Source organism: Polypterus senegalus, chromosome 9 (genome assembly GCF_016835505.1).
Source record: "Polypterus senegalus isolate Bchr_013 chromosome 9, ASM1683550v1, whole genome shotgun sequence".
NCBI lineage: Eukaryota > Metazoa > Chordata > Cladistia > Polypteriformes > Polypteridae > Polypterus > Polypterus senegalus.
Window position 1 is genome coordinate 143,174,779 of NC_053162.1, and position 21,383 is coordinate 143,196,161.

The 21,383-nt window shown below is 36.2% G+C and overlaps 1 protein-coding gene across 1 annotated transcript in view; it reads left to right on the top strand.

The window, feature by feature from the left end:
- tmprss5 (transmembrane serine protease 5) overlaps positions 1–21,383 on the top strand; it is a 104,255-nt gene that overhangs the window by 59,482 nt on the left and 23,390 nt on the right. The window contains exons 5-7 of the mRNA XM_039762517.1: positions 1,589–1,702; positions 7,691–7,734; positions 17,125–17,287. Of these exons, the coding sequence (XP_039618451.1) occupies positions 1,589–1,702; positions 7,691–7,734; positions 17,125–17,287 (321 nt within the window). The remainder of the gene's footprint in view (positions 1–1,588; positions 1,703–7,690; positions 7,735–17,124; positions 17,288–21,383) is intronic.

Consider the following 21,383-nt stretch of genomic DNA (forward strand, 5'->3'; position numbering starts at 1 on the left):
TAATCAGAGCTCGGAAATGCAGGTGTTTATCTTTGCCCATTATAACTAATCATGGACCTCTGCAGAAGTTTATTTCTCCGGGAATGTTGCTAACTGGAGTTTTTTCTCCTCTCCTCTTTTGTAAACTGGCCATAGTAAACTAATGAATGTATTCTGCTTATATTAATCAGTTTTAAACCACTTTTTTTCCTGTTTGTTTAAGCAAATCTTTGTGTTTATGTGTATGCTTTTTGTAAATAGTAATTTAGAAAGATTATATTTGGATTTATCAGTGAACATGTCACAGTGCCCTATGCCTGGGCCTGGGATTTGCATAAAGTCAATAAAGTGCTTGCAGAACAGATATACAATGTGCTAGAAAATAAAAACTACAGCATGCAGAACTTCAAAGAATATAATAGCTGCAGTATATGGCTATCCATCACAATGTGAGGAAGCGGAAGCCATTGAAAGAGAAATAAAGAGAAGAATGATTAGACAAACAACTACAAAGTGTGCTCATCATCTTTCTCCTTTCTCCTGTGCTAGTGAAAATGTCATTGCGGGCCCTGAAGAAATCCAGAAAAAGAGTCACCTCCATCCTCAAGATGGCAGGAACCAATCAAAGAATGCATAAACAACTTTATAGTTTTCATTCTAAAATTAATATTTCTTGTAATCTCACAACTAATGTAAAGCCAGGGAATGTGCATATGCATTTCTGCTTGTCTTTGTTACTTGATTTGATGGTAGTAACCTGTGATTGATAAACCTTTAACTTTTACAATTCTATCCTAAATTTAATAGTAAAACTAAGCTTGAAAGAACATCTTCCATTAATTAACAGCATCTGTCAGCAGCAGGTTTAAAAACAGTATAACACAAAAAGACATACATCCATTCCCTCACTGAAGAACAGGGGTTTTTAGGGTAGTGAGGCAAAACAGATTGTGAAGAGGATCAAATCAATTTAAAAACAAGAAGACATTGGAAACTTATGAAGTAAAGTATATCCTATCAACAGGCTGAAAAAAACACGTTTTCCAAAAGCATTTAAAAGCCAGTTCTGAATTAGCAGTATTTCATTTGGTAACTCAGACAAAAATTGAGGAGGGGAGATATAACTCATAAGTTTGCGCCCTTCTTTATGGAAAAAGGGAAAGAAAACAAAGCTGTTATATTTATGTTTTTTGAAATGTGTATTATCTTGTAAATACAAGAATATTTCCATCTTCTATTATTATTATTTCATTAATAACCTGTATTGATTTGTTTATAATGGCAGGTGCTATATTTGAATTATTTGATAAAAATATTGTATCACCAAATCCAAACCCCAAGCAATAGTGAAAATGAATTTGTGTGCACCTTAGCTGATTTATTAACTTATTTATGAACAGAGGGATATAACGTTATTCATAAATTGAAATCTACATCTCTTCATTGTTCTGGCATCTTGTCTTAAACATGAAGAGATATCCCGCACCACACTTTAACTTCCTTTATAGCAGTGAACAGCAATAGGCTGATTATGAGACAGTGCATTTTTTAGAGTATTTAGTTAATTATATGCTGTAATAATACATACTTAATCTTCTTCTCTCAAAAGGCTCACAAAACACAAAGGAGTCAATCTTACAGACATTGGACCCAATTATACGGATGGATTTGTTCAAATTAATGCAGATGCCAAAAATGATCTAAAGAATATATGGCAGTTCAGGTAAATGATTTTATATTGCTTACTAATAAGACTGTACTGCAGAGAATTTTCTGTGGAATACAATATTGACTATAGATACATTTTTTATTGTTTCTTTTCAATTCTTAACCCTCAGGGGACTGATGGATTAACTGACTCAGACAGTATGCTTACATGGCAGTAATGTCAGTTTATTTTTTATTTAATAATCAATTATATATGTAAGAATTATGACAATTTTAAGTACATTGGCATTTATCATGTGTCACGTACGTTTCAAAATGTGACAACTATAGAATGCCTACTGTACAGAAAGACATAAAACAATATATTTTTATACACTTATTTAAAGGAAAGAAACAAATTACACTGTTAAATAACAGCATGGCAAAAGAAATAAAATAATGTTAACAAGTTCAGTTTATTTTCATGTGTAGATCTGAACAAATGAATAAAATGCAGTACGCTAAAATAAGTAGGAAATATTTGACATTCATCCTTAAGTGTCATGTCACATTATCTGTTTCTCAATAATGCCCTTTTAATTTGACACCGATTTTTTTTAACAGAAACCAGTTCATTTCATAGAATTTTTTCTTGTGTTTCATGATTTTTAGATTTTACTTCTGACAACTTTTGAACTTTTGACTACCCTCCTGCTCTACATTCTCAAACTTAATTTTTACACATAGCTCAAGACACAAATTGTCAAAATCTGCACCAAATGCAGACATTTGTAGACTCAGTGCAACTCTGTTCAGCTTGCGAAGGGCACAATGTGACAAGTATATCAATCCATTCAAATTGTTAGTATTTGTGAAAGAAGTAGTTTGAGTGGCTTTGGGATTTAAAATGATTCATTAACATTTTCAGAACAAACTGCTTTTAATGCTGTCTTTATACAAGATGGTGGCTGCACTACAAATGAACAGATATGCCAATATGTCTAGAAAGTGGCACAGCATTCATAGCTAAGAAAGTGATAATAACCTGAAAACTAGTTACAAAAATGTCACAAGCAAAGCAAAAAATTACAATATACCCCTAAAGAGCTTTGCAGTTAAAATAACAATAAAGTCATAAGAGCAGGCAGAATGTGACACACTGGTATATGAATAAGCAGAAGTATATAATAAGCAGTCTTTTTTTGTGAAGACATTAATATTTGGTTCCAGGAATTATTTTTTAATACATCTCGGATTGCTAAAAATACGTGATATAACAGTTTATGTTTAGTCAAGGCACATCTTGACAATTTTAGGAACTGCCTGGATGACAATATCGGTGCAGTTTAGCTATTGGTTTAGGCAAATGAAATTAGTGGGAATGAGCAAAATAGAATGAAATACAGTATGCTATAATTTAATAATTGATGATTGTGTTAACTTGTGTGATAAATCATTTCTACAACTTAATATAATAGAAAAACTATTAGAAAAAAAAGTTATTACTGCAACAGGCATTCATCAATGACAGGGTAGTGGAGAATGTCTATAAACTCAAATCTGACTAGCTTTTGAGTTTGTTGGAGGCCTGTAACACTGATTTACTGAGTTCATAGCTCATTTGGAGAGGCAAGATGGCTGTAAGGATGGGGAGGATTGGATTAAAAGTCGTTAGGGTAATGTGTTTCTCTGATTTATGTACAACCCCAATTCCAAAAAAGTTGGGATGCTGTGTACAAGTAAAATGTAAAAAACAGAATGCGAGGATTTGCAAATCTCATCAACCCATATGTTTTTCACAACTGAACATAGAAAACATATCAGATGTTGAAAGTGAGATATTTTATTATTTCATAAAAATATTAGCTCATTTCGATTTGGATGGCAGCAACACATCTCATAAAAGTTGGGATATGGGCAACAAGAGGCTGGAAAAGTAAGTGGGACTGAAAAGAAACAGCTGGAATTGCATTCGTCAACTAATTAGGTTAATTGGCAACAGATCAGTAACATGATTGGGTATAAAAAGAGCATCTTACAGAGGCAGAGTCTCTCACAAGTAAAGATGGCCAGAGGTTCACTAATCTGCAAAAAAGTCTAGAAATTGTGGAACAATTTCAGAATAATGTTCAACATAACATTGTGAAGACTTTGAATATCTCATCATCTGCAGTACACAATATCATCAAAAGATTCAGAGAATCTGGAGAAATCTCCATGCACAAGGGACAAGGCTGAAAATCAGTATTGGATGCCCATGATCTTCGGGCCCTCAGGCGGTACTGCATTAACATCATTCAGGATTCCGTCACGGAAATCACTGCATGGGCTTAGGAACAGTTCCAGAAACCACTGTCTGTGAACACAGTTCGCTGTGTCATAAACAAATGCAGGTTAAAGCTCTGTCATGCAAAGAAGAAGCCATATGTGAACATGATCCAGAAACGCCACCATCTTCTCTGGGCCAAAGTTCATTTAAAATGGACTGAGGCAAAGTGGAAAACTGGTCTGTGGTCAGACAAAAGAAAATATGAAATTCTTTTTGAAAAACTTGCGTCCTCCAGAATATCGTGGAGCGGGACCATCCACCTTGTTATCAGCATTCAGTTCAAAAGCCTGCAGCTCTGATGGTATTGGGGTGCATTAGTGCCCATGGAATTGTCAGCTTGCACATCTGGGAAGGCACCATCAATGTTGAAAGCTACATACAGGTTTTAGAGTAACATTTTCCCATCCAGATGATGTCCTTTTTAGAAAAGGCCTTGCATATTTCAGCAAAAATACTAAACTGCATACTGCATCTATTGCAACAGCATGGCTTCAGTACAAGAGTCCAGTAGAAGAGCAGTCCAGACCTTTCACCAATTGAAAATGTTTTACACATCGGCAAATAAAAAAAAAGACCCAGGACTGTTCAGCAGCTGGAATCCTGTATCAGACAAAAATGGGACAACATTCCTCTCCCAAAAGTCCAGTAAATGGTCTCCCCAGGTCCCAGACATTTATGAACGGTTGGAAAAAGAGGAGGAAATGCTATACAGTGGTAAACATGGCCCTGTCCTAACTTTTTTGAGACATATTGCTGCTATCAATTTCAATATGACCTTATTCTTTTCTTAAAATGGTACATTCTATCAGTTTAAACATTTGATATGTTTTCTATGTTATATTGTGAGTAAAATTTGGGTTTATGAGATTTGCAAATCAATGCATTCTTTTTCTTTTTGTTTTTTTTTTACATTTTACACAGCATCCCAACATTTTTGGAATTGGCGTCATACATAGTTTAAGGCCATACTGGGCAGAAAATATGCCCATAGATGAAGTTTGGAAGTACAATATTTTCTGTCACTGAAAATTTTATTCTCTGTCTTCCATTCTTTGACTTCAGGTGGCCACAATGAAATCTAGTAATGGAAACAGACATGACCTTGTGTCCCCAGGAAATATGGCCCTAAAACTAAAATATCAGATAATGTATATCTGTATATCATTTTTTTTTCTTTTTTTGTCGAGGAAATCATTGTTTTGCAGGATACCTCTGACACTGAGCTGTATCACAAACAGGTCTGAAAGAAGCCCAATTCAGTTCTGTCATACAATAGCTGTCCTCGTTTTACCTAAACTTTACCTGTTGCCTAAGGCTGCAGATTTAGGTTCACAGGGGTAAACATCACTAAATTTAAGAAGTCTTTTATTCCTAGAGCTATAAGAATTTTGAATTCTGTTACTTGTAGATATACTCCTAAGTTCTGAATTACTATTTTGTGCACTGCTAAAAGTAATAATGTACTTTCCTGCTGCAAACAAATATCCCTCTGTGATAATAAAGTCTGCCTAACTTAACCTAACAATGTAAAAGAAACTGCTATCTCAGGTAAGTTCTATGAAGGCACATACTGTTGTGTATTGGAGTCTCAGATATGATGATGGGGTTGTGTTGCCTACAAAATAAAGTCTCACTCCAAGGCAGCCAGTCCAACAACTACTACCTGCAGGTTTTGGCCTGCTTAGGGCCATAATGAAGAACTGCTTTTAAAAGCTCAAAGTACAAAAGGACAACAATGAATCTTTACAAAATGAAGACATATTAACAAAGATAGAAAATTAATTGTATTTCCTGAAAAGGGCAATCTGAAGGCAAACATGTTCAATATAGCAATCAAATAATAACAAAAGAAAAAAAATCTAATCAGCTAGAAAAATCACAAAATACCAGTACTCACAGTAAACTCCGAGACAAACTCAACAATCGCCTGATGGGTCTCACTTTCTGACTGCAATATAAAGTCAGAAGAAGGACCCCTCAGCAGTGACCTTAGGCTGGGGTTCTACCCACAAAAAATAAGGAATGACATGTCTTTTTACCATTAATAATTAAATTATAACACCTTTTAGCTAAACATATCCTTCATTTTATTCATGGCTCTCTTGGTTTATTTGGAAATGGTAAAGTTAACAACAAAAATAAAATTAAACAACTTGTGAAATAGAATGGTAAGGTCTTAACGATCAAATCTATCTGCAACAAACAATCAGTGTGAAAATCAGCAAGCGTCCTTTCAGGCAGAACTCACCCATTGCATTCAGAATTCTTGTCATACACTAAAGATGTGTAGAGGGAAATTTGACCGTTTGAAGTGTTCATTGGACCATCAACCACTAACCTTCTGACTGAGATTTACTTTATTATACAGGCACAGGCCAAACTTACTTTCTATGTACATAATTCCTGATAATTATATGTAGTTTTTATGCTACATTTATTGTAATAATGATCATAACAGATTCACTTTGTATCTGGCTTTTTCAGTAAAGTTTTTATAAAGTATATGAATATCTTTCATTGTTGAGTTTAGTCCTTTTAAGTTATGTTTTTTTATTTTTTTTTTAGAATAGCTCTACTAGCAACATTAAAGTCCATTTTGCCATAATAAAAAATGTAATTAATCTGAGCTAGCTTCTTCTACTGGTGAAGATTCATGGTAACAGCTTCTTCTGCTCAAATTCCAGACAGTAACTTTATACAGTCGGGGGGATGTCCCTTTATGTATATGGAGTTTTAGCTATTGACGCTGTTTTTTTTTCTCCAAAAGATGTTCACGGTTGGTTAATTATTTATTATTAATTATTTGGTGTGTACCTAAGTGGCCACCATCCAGGGCTGGTTCCCACCATGAGTCCAGTTGTGTCAGGAATGAGTGTGAAAATGTTATCCTACAGAGTTTTTAACTGATTCTATTGTCTGCCAATCTAGAAACTTTGAAAATTTAATTCTGTGGCAAAGAACTAAATTTCCATCAGGTTCTGTAAGGCCTACATAGCTACACAAGCAGGAGTAGAACCCATATGAAAGTCTGTCTCAGGCATTGTGTATATAATTTCCCCATGGGATTAATAAAGTTCATCTAATCTAATCTAATCTAATTGAATATCTCACTGTTCTCTTAGCACAAAATATGAAATCTTTTTCAGCAGTTGCAGATGGCTTGCTAAGAGCTTTCTATTTACTACTTGCCTGAGTCGTAACATAAGCAGTTAAATACATTAGAACTAGAAATTGTCTCCTAAGCATATCAGGTCATGATGCATAATAGTTAAATGAACACAACAATATTATTAAAATCAGTTCCACAATGCCACGGAGAGGTAATTTGCAGAGTATGATGTTAGCTAAGATGACTCATAAGTGGGTACTTGCTGTTATGTACAGTTATCATATAAAACAAAATAAGCACTTTCTGAAAACATTGAAATAGTGAGACTTTTCAGGTTTCCTCTCACTGGGGAAGGCCGGGCTACTGTGGTTGTACAAAGCTTTTCAAATCCCATACTTAGGCCAGGACTGCTGCAGCAGCTTTCCTGTGTAATGTGGTAAGCATATTTCAAAGACTAATCATTTTAAGTCAGACATGCTTAGAATAACAGGAATTTCAGAAGCCAATGAATGATGGATTATGCAGAGTTTGCTGCGTTCTCTGTTTAAGGTTCAGTCTTTTGAATTATATGACAGTATATCGTCATACATTTCTTATTCTAATTTGACCTCTTTTGTTCTTTTTAGGGGAAGTTGTGTTACAGGGAAAGTTATTGCACTGAAGTGTTTCGGTAAGTCATTGGATTGACTGTCAGTCATTTTTCTTTGCTTTCTGTCAATTTGCCTCCCAATCAGTTTTTATATTCTTTTATCCCTGCTTTCCCTTAACATGTACTAAGTTTTACTGGTTTATCAAACTAATTGTGAATTTCTCTCTTTATTCATTTATTGTCTTGTGGATTTCTCTCTTCATTCATTTAGTGTCTATTCATTTTTAAAATGTTCTTTTATTAATTAAGGATCTGATTGTTAGGGCACACTCGTGCTCTTTACAATTCAGTCAATATGTGCCAGTCAGTCTAAGATGTATATCTTTGACATATTAAAGGAAAATGAGAAAAAAAAACATGCTAACATGGGATGGATGTTTGCGGTAGTTCCTAACAAATACTGACAGGTCCAGAAAGAAAATTAAGGAACCTGGAGCTGAAAAATGGCAGAGCTAACTGTATACAAATGCTATCGGTTGTCTGGCTGTTACACAAAAACTCACAAACCCGTGGCCCTTTAAGCTTGATCTCAGTAGACAGCTTATGTTGTTATACATGCAACTCGACCCATGAATTTGGAGAAGGTTACTGTGACCTAGAAAACGGGCTTTCACTCCTTGTCAAGGCAAGTGGAGATGTGGATACACACCTCGCCTGACAGGTAGAGTGACTTCGATTGCTGGATTTTGTTATGACTACATTTCACGCTGCGCACTATTAAGCACATTGCTCATGCGGATCATACAAACAACAAGAAGAACAGCAGTGTCATCTGCTGCCCCTCAACTATGAGATATACATTTCATCGCAAATTAAAGTGATACACACCGGCATGTCACAAGCAAAATTAAGACCCATGACCACTAAGATACCAAGACACTACTGCTCATGCCAAAGTGAGAAGAAGGCCTGAATATAAATCCATTGTGCAGCTTTCTGATACTCTGGCCCATCGTCATGACAGACTCACACTTTGATACAGGCTGAGAACACAACAGCAATGAAGAAATGTTCCATGAACACTACTTGAACAAGTTAGATTGGCTACGTGCTCGCTGTAAAACACTATTTTTTCAGAGGGAAAAGTAAAGTCTGTGTTGCCAAAATGGAGAATCACTGCTTTCTCTATGTAAACTGCAAGTGTCCAAATAGACATTATAACTTCCATATGTAGTTGAAGAAGAAACTACAACACAAAGACAGAATCAACAACTCTGCAAAACAAAGTCCAACAGCAGACATGTTCAAGAAGTTAGAATTAGAATGTACTTCTTATTTGCTTTTTACGCAAGATCTGTCCACCCATTTTCACAATCCTTTTATTTGAGGACCAGAGGTCCATGTGTTTGACTAGTTAAAAAATAAAATCATTTAACAGCTCCCAAAGATTACAGAAAAAAATAATAACTATGGTGGTAACTCAATGAAAGTGTTTGAAGTGTTCACAACATGCAGTCTTTGGAAGAAAAACCTTATTTATATGCGGCAGGTTTGGAGGTTTGATCCTGCAGTACCATCCACCTGATTGTAGAGATGCAAACACTTTTTGCCCAAAGTGGTTGAAATGTTGTAATATGGGACAGTCTTTAATATGCCACAGTTTGAAATAGTTTTCTACCACTGATGCTATGCCAGATCTAACATGTAATCACTAGCTAGAAACAAACTGCAAGCTTCAGCAGTGAAAATAAACACCCAGCGGAATAACAGGATCATAATTACAATAGCGTGTCTATATTGTGAGTTAGTTTTCATTGTTATCCACACAAAAAAATAAAGATTATAAAGTTTAGAATTCATTCCTTCTGCATGTTTGCCCAGGATGGGGTGGGCTGCCAGATAGCTAAGGTCTTTCTCTGTTATAATTGACTTTGGACCTTCAAGAGGTTTATTTTTCTCCTGGGATGCTGCTATCTGGAGTTCTTGTTTTTCATTCCTCTGATGACAATTGGCCGTATTTCAACAATTAATTAATGGACAGATAGTACTGGACTTCACTGACTGAATATTTTATGTCATTGTGTACTAATTATGTAATTAGTAAAGTTTCTATTTGCATTTTACCCAATGAAGACCACTATACGAAAATAAACTGAACTGAATTGACCTGAATAATGGATGGATAGACAAATATGCATGACTTGTTCCCCCAGGGAGCCATTCATCATAGAGGACAAAATGCAAAAATATTAAGTAAAGCTTATTGTTAAATAGTTTGACATCAATTGGTAATCGGTAGCTTTACAATGAAGAAAATTTGGATTGATTTTAGCTGTTCCATAGGGGGCAACTTTCACAATAACTGAAAATAAATAAATAACAAATGAAAAAGAAAATATTTTATAGTGGTGCGTCCCGGTTCTTATTTTACTAACAATCAGGTAGCTGGTTCATGACATCTGACAAAGAACATCATGTTGATTGGTGTTTTAGCAGATGATGCCATACAACTATCATGATGTGTCCTTAGGCTGAGCCTGATACCTTGAGATTTCCTTTTTAAAGAGTGAACACTTAACAGTAAACCCTTACACATATTTTTCAAAAAGCATTGCACATTGTGGGAATTCCTAAAAACTGGAAGCTAGATAATATCACCCCATTGTATGAAAAGGGTGACTGGCCTGATCCAAGTAAGTAAAGGCCAGTAAACTTAATGTGCATTGCAGTTAATTTAATGGAAGTAATTACTAAGGAAAAGATTCAGCAAATAGTGAACATGGGTTTAGACGGAAAGTCATGTTTCACAAATATGCTGGAATCCTATGAGGAAATAAAAAAAGTATACAATAAGAGAGGTGTATATAATATTATTTATCTTTGTTTTCAGAACACTTTTGTTAAGATACCACATGAAAGTTTAGTGATCAAACTAAGAGAGGTGGAAATTCAAGACACGGTGTGTAGGTTTGTACAAGATTTGTCTCAAACAAGGGAAGCAAATGTCTTTTTGCAGAATTAGGTTAGGGTGTCCCAATTAGGGTGTCCCTCTGGAACCAGTGCTGGAGGTGCTGCTCTTTTTAATATATATACAGTAAATGGTCAGAACAAGAACAGAAAGTTGGTTAAGTCTGCAGATGATACCAAACTAGATGGAAGATATGATAATGTACAATTGGCTAAATTGTTATAGAATAACTTATACAGAATGGGGAAACTTGGAGCAGAAGAAATTTTATGTAAGTAAATAAATGGTATTATACATAGGAAGTAAACATTTTCTATACCACTCTGCTAAATGTTCCCTGCCTCCTCTCCATTGTAGAAGGGCAGTGATGACTAGATACTCATTACATGTGTTAACATGAAACAAATGCATGTTTGCACTGGCTGTTCCATAACTTCAGGGTCACAATTAGTTGCTGTCTGCGTGGAGTTCACATACTGTATTCTCCCTGTGTATAGTGTTTTTTTTCTTAATATAATCCTGTTTTCCCAAACACTGTGTATATTGGGTTGACTAGTACGCTAATTTAACCCCACTTGGGTTAAGTCTGCCCTGTGGTGAGTTTGTGTCCTGTCTAGGAGTTAAACCGTGCGTGTGTCAAACTGGTGTGTATGTGGCACCAAATCCTAATCCCCAATAAAAAGGATGAAGCAGACCAGAATTAATGTGGAAAAACTCAATTAACTGCTGAATGTTGCAAAGGAAGGATTTGTTGCAATAGCTTTGTAGAGCTAAATATTTATTTGCAGATAAATGTATGTGTTTCTGAAACAGAACAAATACAATAACATAAAATAACTTTCACAGAATGCTAAACACAGGTAATACCTAAAAAGGTCAGCAGATAGTGGCAGAAACTAACAGGGCGCTATGAAGTGCCATCATGGGCAAAGGCACTGAATAAAAGTTACCAAATGCGTTAGCACTGTACAGATTTGAACAAATCACTACTTAAACAGCCATTACCAAGTCTATTTTCTAAAAGCTCTTATATATTAATAAAGAAACAACATTTCTGAGCGTACTTTATACAGTTTTAAACATTAAACTTAACACACTTTGACAGGGTTGCCTGAACACGTTAGTAAAACATCATTAGAACTTTATCATTACTTGGCGAAAAATTGTTATATTTTTAATAAAACTAACAACAAAGCATAAATCTTACATAAAACAGCCGCACACAAAATCAACAAACAATTGAACAAATGCAACAACATACAGACTCCTGGAAGTAAAGCGTTTCTGCACATCAAATACAGAAATAACACGTGCGCATGCTCACGCATAACCTGTGAGTGTGATGACACAACAGACAGTGTGCTCAGAGTTTTGTACACTAGGCTTGGTTTTTGTTTTACGCTCTTTGCTGCCATGATAGGCTTTCTTCCTCACACCTCTGACCTGAATTCAGCAGTTTAAAATGTGGATAGAAGTAAATGAAACACAATTTCTGTCCCATAGTATGTTATCTTCTTTGTTTAGGATGAAGCAGCAAAGTTTTTAGGTATTTTAGAAAGAACTCCTGCAGATGTAATTCCATTTGAATCCATAACAAAGAACATTTTCCTTAATCCTTGGTTTTATCTCCAGAAAAGAGCCAACAACCAGAGCCTAATTCAGACATACCAGGGTGGAATGTTCTTTATGGCTAAGTCTAGTCAGTAACATCACTTAATATCCATCCATCCATTTTCCAACCTGCTGAATCCGAACACAGGGTTGTGGGGGTCTGCTGGAACCAATCCCAGCCAACACAGGGCACAAGGCAGGAACCAATCCCGGGCAGGGTGCCAACCCACCGCAGTCACTTAACATACATTTTTTAACTTAACTTGTACCTTACAGTTTCAAGAACTCAAAATTTGAATCCTATGTTTATGTGGACCATCACATCTATATGATAGTATTATTTGTGTGCCCTCATTTTCTTCCACATCCTCATGAGTTGTGTGCTGGGCTGATTTTGAAATTTCAGTGTGTGTGGGTGTGTTAGCACGTGTAGCACATAAAGGCTGGCTCCTCCATTACACCTGATACTGCTCACATCTCATATAAAGTACAACAGAACTTTTCCAAAGTAATCTAATATTTTAGTTCAAAACTTTATTTGTCACAATCATAATATGTAAGTATAGCATGCAATGAAATGTAAAACTAGTCTAATCCTACATTCCTATAACTGTGCTAAATAAAGAAAGTGTTCTGTTTTGTTTTATTATTCATTATACATTATCATTTTCTTTCACATTACAAAGCCCTTGGGAGTTAGAAGTTTTAGTGGACTGATATACCGATTTTAGCTTTGGAATCTGAAAGGGTACCTCTTCCCAGTGGATACTTTGTTGTGTTGGGATTTATAGTAAATGCTATCATTGTTCTCTGAAAATCTCCAACACCCTCTAGCCACATCCTTTAATAAACAAAGCCTGTATATAGATCAAATGTACAATTTTCACCTTATGAGAAACAGAGTGGAATATCCACATGTATGGATGGATGGGACAAATGCATAAAGTGATACAAAATGTAATAACATTTAACAAGTGCAGAATCTTGATATACATTAGTCTTCTCTATAATGTGCTCTGATCAGAAAATCCTGAGAAATTCATAGACATGAAAGGCATAAACAATTGGATTATGAATTGAAAGAGTACAGTAGCTGGGAAAATAAGCATGGTATCCACAATAGAAGGATCATCCCTTTGAAAATAACCACTCAGTGCTTTGATTTTATTTCAAATTTTGTTGAGCTATTCAGATGGTGGTCCATTTGGGGAAAATATGTAGCATTCATGGCTGTTTTGTAGTATTTAATGAATATATTAAATTGTCAAAGAGAGACTGGTGTCCTGTCCAAAGCTGATTTCTGCAAAGCTGGTTACATTTGCTACCAAACTACCTGGAAGTGCAAATAATACAGAATTAGCTAAATTGTTGCAGAGGAACTTGGACAGCATACAGATTTGTGGGAGATCACATTTACAGTAATTAAATGTAATGTGTTACAGAAATGGTAGATTTAAATACATAATGAAAGGCCTGAAACTTGAAAGTAGTCTTTATGAGAAGGATCTAGGAGTCAAAGTGTAGGCATAATTATCAACATCCAAACAATGTACAGAAGCCATTGTAAAAGACCAGCCTGGCTGCAGACAGACACTGAGACAGCCAAGTCCAAAACACACACGTTTATTGTTCTTTCTCTACAGCACCACAGAGTACCCAAATTCCCAACAGTGCTCATTGTCCTTTTTCTCTCTTTGCTTTCATTCTTTTCTTTACTTCTCTTCTGCCACCTCCACTCCTCTCAAGCTTCATCTACTTTCCACCCGACTCTGGCTCACTTGCTGGGTTCACAGCAGTCCTTTAAATAGTCCTCGACTTCTGGTTGAGATGGAGAACTTGTAATTTCTTCAGCCCGGAAGTACTTCTGTGCTTCCATCCCCGTGACTTTGAAGTATTTTTTAGGCTACTGTATGTAAACAGTAGTGAATCCCCAGTCTCCCTGCAGCATCTCCTGGCGACACCCATGGTACCCAGCAGTTGCCGATCTCCAAGTCTCATTGTGCCATGCGGGCATCCGGGGTACCGCTGCAGTCCAGGGAAGCCGCCATCTATAATCCTGGGGGAGGCAGTGTTCTTGATAAGCTGCCTTCCCCCATTTTTCCATTACTGGGGCATCCCAGTCGGGATAAACTGCCAGCCGTCTATTACACCATTAAGAAGGTTAACAGGATAGTAAGGTTAAATAGCACAATGTTTAGAGTACAAGTCAAAGGATGTTATGCTTAAGTTATATAACACACTAGTGAGGCCTCACCTGGAGCACTGTGTACAGTTTGGTCTCCTTATTATTAAAAAGACACAAAGTCCAGAGAAGAGCAGCTAGGTTGGTACTGAGACTAAGAGATATGAGGAGATACTGAAGGAGCTGAACCTTCTCAACTTAAACAAATGGAGAGTAAGAGGTGAAATGATCAAAGTGTTTAAAATTATGGCAGGAACTAGTACTGTGAACTCCAGTTATTACTTAAAAACTAATTCTGCATCAGGAACACAGGGGAACAATTGAAAATGTGTTAAGAACAGATTTTACACAAAAGATTTTCTTCATCCAAAGAATCAAACAGTACAATGCAATGCAATACAACTTAACTTTATAGAGCACAGAGGGCACAGAGTGCTGTGAACATATTCACAGGTGAAATGCAAATATAAATTTACACTAATTAATAAATACAGAAATAATACATGTAAAGGTACAGATTTTTTAAAATACATAGGAAAACAAAATAGAAACTGATTAAAATAAATGGAAACCAACAATATCTGCCCATTAATTTATTGTTAATTATGGCCAATTGACAACCGAGGAGATGAACATTGCAAGAGAGAAAGTGAAAGGCAAAGTGAGATACAGTCACATGCATTGCGGAGTCCTCGGCCAACTAGCTGATTATGCCCAACCGGGCGACCATAGAAATGAGGAATAAATTACCACGTAGTGTGGTGGAGAACAGGACTTTAGGGACCTTAAAATATCAACTTTTTGTTATTTTGGATTTGATGTTATTTGGATTTATTGCATGGTCAAACATCTTCTTTTAAAGCTTTTTATGGGATTTCTGTATCAGACCAGCCTCCTTCATTCTCATCTGAAGTATTCTTCCTCACCTGATACCCCTCACTCCTTTAGCTCCTCCTTTATAAATTCCATCCACTTTCTTTTTGGTCATTCTCTTTCCACAGTCCAAAGACATCCATATCCATGTTTCTTCTCCACACATTGCTTAATTCACCTATTATGATATGACCATACCACTTTAAAATTCTTTCCTGTTTTTTCTTAGAGATTTCCCCAATTTTAACTGTTCCTCTGATTCTCAATCTTATCAGGCGTTGTTACTCCAGCTGTCCATCTCAAAATCCTAATTTTTGTAGCTTCCTCTTTCCTTCCATGTGCCTTTTGAATACCCAGGTTTCTGATCCAATGCAATGCTGGTCTGACCTGTTTTATACACTTCACAAGGTCAGACATACACTGTACTCTGTAGATGTGACAATATAACAGCTATATTTCAGAATACCAATATTTTTTAAACGAACATTAGATATTTGTATTATACACAGATTTTCAGTTTATTAAACAAAATATACATATTTTTTAGTTTTTCTTTCACTGTGCACTGCCTGCACACGATAGCAGCAGTTTAAATTAAGATGGAATCAGAAGATGGATTGTGATTGTAATAACAAATCACAGCCATTACGGGAAGGGCAGAAATGAAATAAAATAAGTTGAGCACGTGAGACAAAATCATAGATTAAGAAACACAGCCAGAAAGTCAGTAACCAGAATTTTTCATGTAGCCTTAACCAAAACACAAGAAATAAATCTAAGTCAAAGAACAGAAAATAAATTAAAAATCGAAATATCTGAAGAATAATAAAGCAAGTTTTTTTTTCCTTTGTATTTACCCACAAATTTACGGTTAGGAAGTGTATGGTGCTGAGGTCTATTCCATCATAGTAAAGATAAGTCATATGATCGCAATCGTCCAGCCTTGTAACAGTCTGGCATCTCTGCATTACAAACAGTGAACAATGGTGGCACCCATAAGAAAAACAAAATGGTACCACAGGAAGATGTATAATATTTAAAAAATAACATCTTGAAAAATTCTAAATTAAAAATTTAATTAGACATTAAATTTCTTTACCTCTAAAACCCCCAGAACAATATCTTCATTATTTTTACAGGTCAAGGAAAAGGTTTAAAAACTATAAAACAAAGTACAGATCATGACACACAGTTTTTAATCTGCTTCATCGTGATGGTTCCTATTAAATGTAGACATTATCTAGAATATTCTATTTTTTAAATTTAGAGTTTTCATGTGCAATAGAATGGCTAAGGAACTAAGATTCGATTCCAGGCCTAGGCCCAGGCCTTTGTTTAAATGTCAAATGAATGTCTCCATTGAATGTTTCTTCCAGGAACTCTATTGTCCTTCTGCATCCCACAGTTATGCCCTTTAGTTAACTAATGGCTCTAAACTGGCTCTTCGTAACGACAAGCGCGTCCTCTGTAATGGACTTGTTGCCTTGTCTGGAGTTGGTTTCTGTCCTGTGCTTAATACTGCCAGAATATACTCCAGCTCCCCTTTACCATGGGTTCAGAAAATTAAACGCTGGTTGTGTGTTCTGTTTAAAGTAATCTATATTTAATCAAATGTTTTTTGAAAATATTTATTTCCAAAGTTATCCAAGTCATACTCTGAACTGCTGCATTGTGAATATAGGAGTAGGATTTCTTCTCTAACATAAGATTCCCAAAACATTAAGCTTGTTTCTTTAAGATTAAGTATCTTTCTATCCTATATGTACTCATCCTTTTTCTATTTATTAAACACGTGCAGTGCTGTGGTTCATTTAATATGTATTTCCATGTTTTATAGATTGTGGCACACGAGCAAAACTACCGAGAATAATTGGAGGAACTGAGGCAAATTTGGGAAGATGGCCATGGCAAGTGAGTCTTTATCAAAGCTCAAAACACATTTGCGGAGGCTCTATAATAACTAACCAATGGATAGTGACTGCTGCACACTGTGTACACAAGTAAGTTTGAGAAATGGTCCACATTCATTCCGCATGTACAACTTTTCATTGCACAATATAAACATATCATTACCACCAATAGCTTCTAGACATTTTCTTTAACTGTGTCATCCTGATCAGAGTTAAGATAATTTAAGTCTCTTCAATAAAAAGTATTAGATGACTTTACAATCCATGGAAGGAGGAGGACAATCCTGCATACACTTCACAAAGTCGCAGTTTCAGCTGCCCACTGCCAAGGCTTTGCATTTGGACTACGTCAAGAAATATTTACAAAAGTAGAGGCTTCTTTTTAAGAGATTAGGCACTGCTGGACTTCTAAACCTCTTACGGTTGATCATTTAATTGAGGCTTACAATTCTGTAAGCTGTTTGTTAAAACAAATAGTGTATTCAATTACAATATAATTACATATATAATTATAATTATTAGTATAACTAAATGAATGTTTTATATGAAAAAGAAATATATTGCTCGTGTGCATGTACAATGATGTAAGCAAATAAGAACACCCTCTTTCAATTCCATGGTTTTTAACATTAGGACATAACTAACCATTTAAACCTCCTCCTGTACCAAATTTAGATAGAAGTCTAACCTCATGTGGCACAAAATAAATTATTGTTTTTCCTTTTTTTTGACCAAAAAATAAGACTGCATGCAGAATTCAACCACAGCTTTATTATCAGTTAATTATGTATTTTGAAGCTGATGGCTCTGAGGCTAAGGATCTGCGCTGCTACTGCAGTAATTCCCAAATTTAATGCTGGAGACCCCAGTGGCAGCAGATTTGTGTTCATAATCAGTCATATTAACTGATAATAACTGACCTTATTTAATTTGTTTTTTTTTTCAACTTTTGTTATTGTGCATTCAGAAAAGTACAGCAGTGTGATTTTTACATTTATAAAACATGTCTATTTTTGCAGTAGCTTAAAAGCTGAACTCTCTTTTATTATTCTCCTATTATCGTACCCTTTTTCTGTGTAGTTTGCTCACTTTGTTGTATCCTAATAATTACAATTAAATACAAACACAGCAGATATCCGGATGAACAACACTGAAGGATGAAAAGCTACAACTACTTCATTATCAGACCCACTAATTGGTAAATAGTGGATTAAATAACCAGAATACCTGGAAAAAAAACTGAATAAAATCAGAATGAAAATATTGTTAAAAAAACATATCCACATATACCTGCTTAATACATTTTAATAAAGAATGACCAATCTTAGTTTAGTAATTTCTACATTGATCCTGAACCAGAGAAACTGGGAAATAACAGCTTGCTAATTGGGCTAGTAGTCCAATTAAAAATAGAAGTTAGTTGGAAGAAAAACCTGCAGCCACAGTAGGGCCTCAGGACTGAGTTTGGGAAGCAAAGAAGATTACTGCCAGAAAGGATCCTACTCTTTTGGACCCTTCAACTGTTTGAGCCTTTAACCTGAAAAATTGCTCCAGAGGTGCTGTACAATGGGTGACCGTGTGCTTTGACACCCAACGGTCAATCGAAAAACAATTTTCAACTGCAGATGAATATTGTATATCAAATAAAAAAAAATCAAAATACTCAGCATTTCAGTCTGGAGTGTGTACGTTTGTCGTAACACCATACACAGGATACATGGAATGATCTCAGATATGCTATTGTTGTTTCTCTTTAGTCTGGAATGGTTAAAAAGCTATTTTTGTTGCATTACAGCAAATATTCTACACCAAGAATAAATATTTACAAATGGAAGAATATTCAATACAGTTGCCAAACTTCCAGAAGTAGGCATTCCTTACTACAAAAAATGAAATCTAAGCAATTGGAAAAGTATTTATATCATGACATAAGTTTTATCTATATATATAATTGACTAAGTCGCCCGACCATGGGATACGCACGACAGAGCCACGCCTGCCAACTCACAGAGCCCCACCCACCAACTCTAAGACCATGGGATACGCATGACAGAGCCCCGCCTGCCAACTCTAACCCTCCTCCCGCATCATGGGATACGCACGACAGAGCCCTGCCCGCCAACTCTAACCCTCCTCCTGTGTCCACCCTCGCTCTCAAGGCATGCGCACTGCCTGCTCATGTGCCCGCACACAACACCTAACCAAACACAGCCTCAGTCGCATTCGTCTCTGCTACAGTCCATATGTACCTCTGAGCCACGTTGACTTTTCATTGTTCTTTTTGGTTCCGGCTGCTTTTCTATCTATATATATATATATATATATATATATATATATATATATATATATATATATATATATATATATAATCGACCAAGTCACCCGACCATGGGGTACGCACGATAGAGCCCCGCCCGCCAACTCTAACCCTCCTCCCGCGTCATGGGATATGCACGACAGAGCCCTGCCCACCAACTCTAACCCTCCTCCCGTGTCCACCCTCGCTCTCGAGGCATGCGCACTGCCTGCTCATGTGCCCGCCCCCAACACCTCACCAAACACACGTTTACACGCATAATACAGCAATTCCCATCTGCGACAATCATGCTTCTTCTTAGATGGTCCTGCAGGAACAGGAAAAACCTTTGTCTACCCATTCCCATCCCATTCACGCCAAGCATCTGCAGTACACTTACAAAATAAAGCAAACTCTACATGCAGCGAAAATTTACTTCTCCAGCTAGATTCCATGCTCAGAACCATCAAACCCTTCGCTAAATCATAGAAACTCATGCATAAAATTGCTCAATTCAATCCAACAGCATCTGTACGAATGCTTTTCGAGGAAAACCCTATGCAGGATTTACGACGATACAATGCCCCGACATTGTCACACCAATTTTGCAGTGATTTTCGTCGGAGAAAATGGCGAACTGCCTGTCGAAAGGGACATTTGCATCTGTCCCATAGGCAACTCCTGTAAACAGATTTCCACGCTCAATATGAATTGCAATCCTATGGTTTACCCACTTTTATTCCCTTACAGAAACATTGGCTGGCACAAAGATTTGCAACATGTTCCCGATAAAATAACCACCAAGCGAAGAAGGCTTACTCAATGCCAATTTTACGCGTACAGATTAGCAATGAGGAATATATTTAGTATTTTGCACTCCAGCGGCGAACTATTCCAACAGTACGTCGTAGATGCGTATGTTAAAACAAAGGGTGTGCGTCTCAACTATCTCAGATTAGATCAACAAGATTTGCGCATGGAACAATACAAAGGACTGTCAGACGCACTGCAAGCAAACGCTGAAAATAACAATGTACATGTAGGCAAAATGATCATATTACCATCCACATTTCCAGGAAGTCCAAGATACATGCAACAAAACTAGCAGGATGCCATGGCCATAGTACGTACATTCGGACAGCCTCATTTATTTATCACTTTCACATGTAATCCTGCTTGGCCGGAAATTCCACATGCACTGTCAGATACACAAAGACCGGAGCACAGACCTGATATTGTAGTATGAGTCTTTTGGATTAAGCTGCAGGAATTACTTAGAGACATTCTACAACAACATCTTTTTCAGGTTGTTATTGATTATATTTACGTAATCGAATTTCAGAATCGCGGCCTTCCTCACACCCACATGCTGTTTACTTTTCACAATAATTCTAACAACCAGTCTTTAGCCACGGTCAGTTGTACGTGGCTTTTTCTAGGGTTAGATCTTTCGACTCATTACCGTCACCACTAAAACACCTATTCACAACTGTGTTATTCAAGAAGTATTTATTTCTTCTTGATTTCTGAATTCCTTTCTCACTGTTTTTTGTTCCTATTCTTACACCGCCGTATGCAACAACAGGCTAGTTTTTCTTATTGTAAGAATTATTGACTTTTAAAAAAAAATTGTACTTACGATATTATAGCTTACTTTAAGAAATCTTGTCAAGTAAATTTTGCTTACCTCACTGGCAGATTTTTTTTTGCTAAATAAAATAAAAACAACTCCCGTTGTTCTGTCTAGTTTTTGCAAATGTATTTTTGCAGTGCAGGAAATTCACAAAAAGTCAAACCAGATAATGCCAAAAGGAAATTAAAAGGATTCCAAAAGCAACATCTAGGTATCTAGAAGCCAATGTCAGCATGGTAAATGTTATAGTTTGTAAT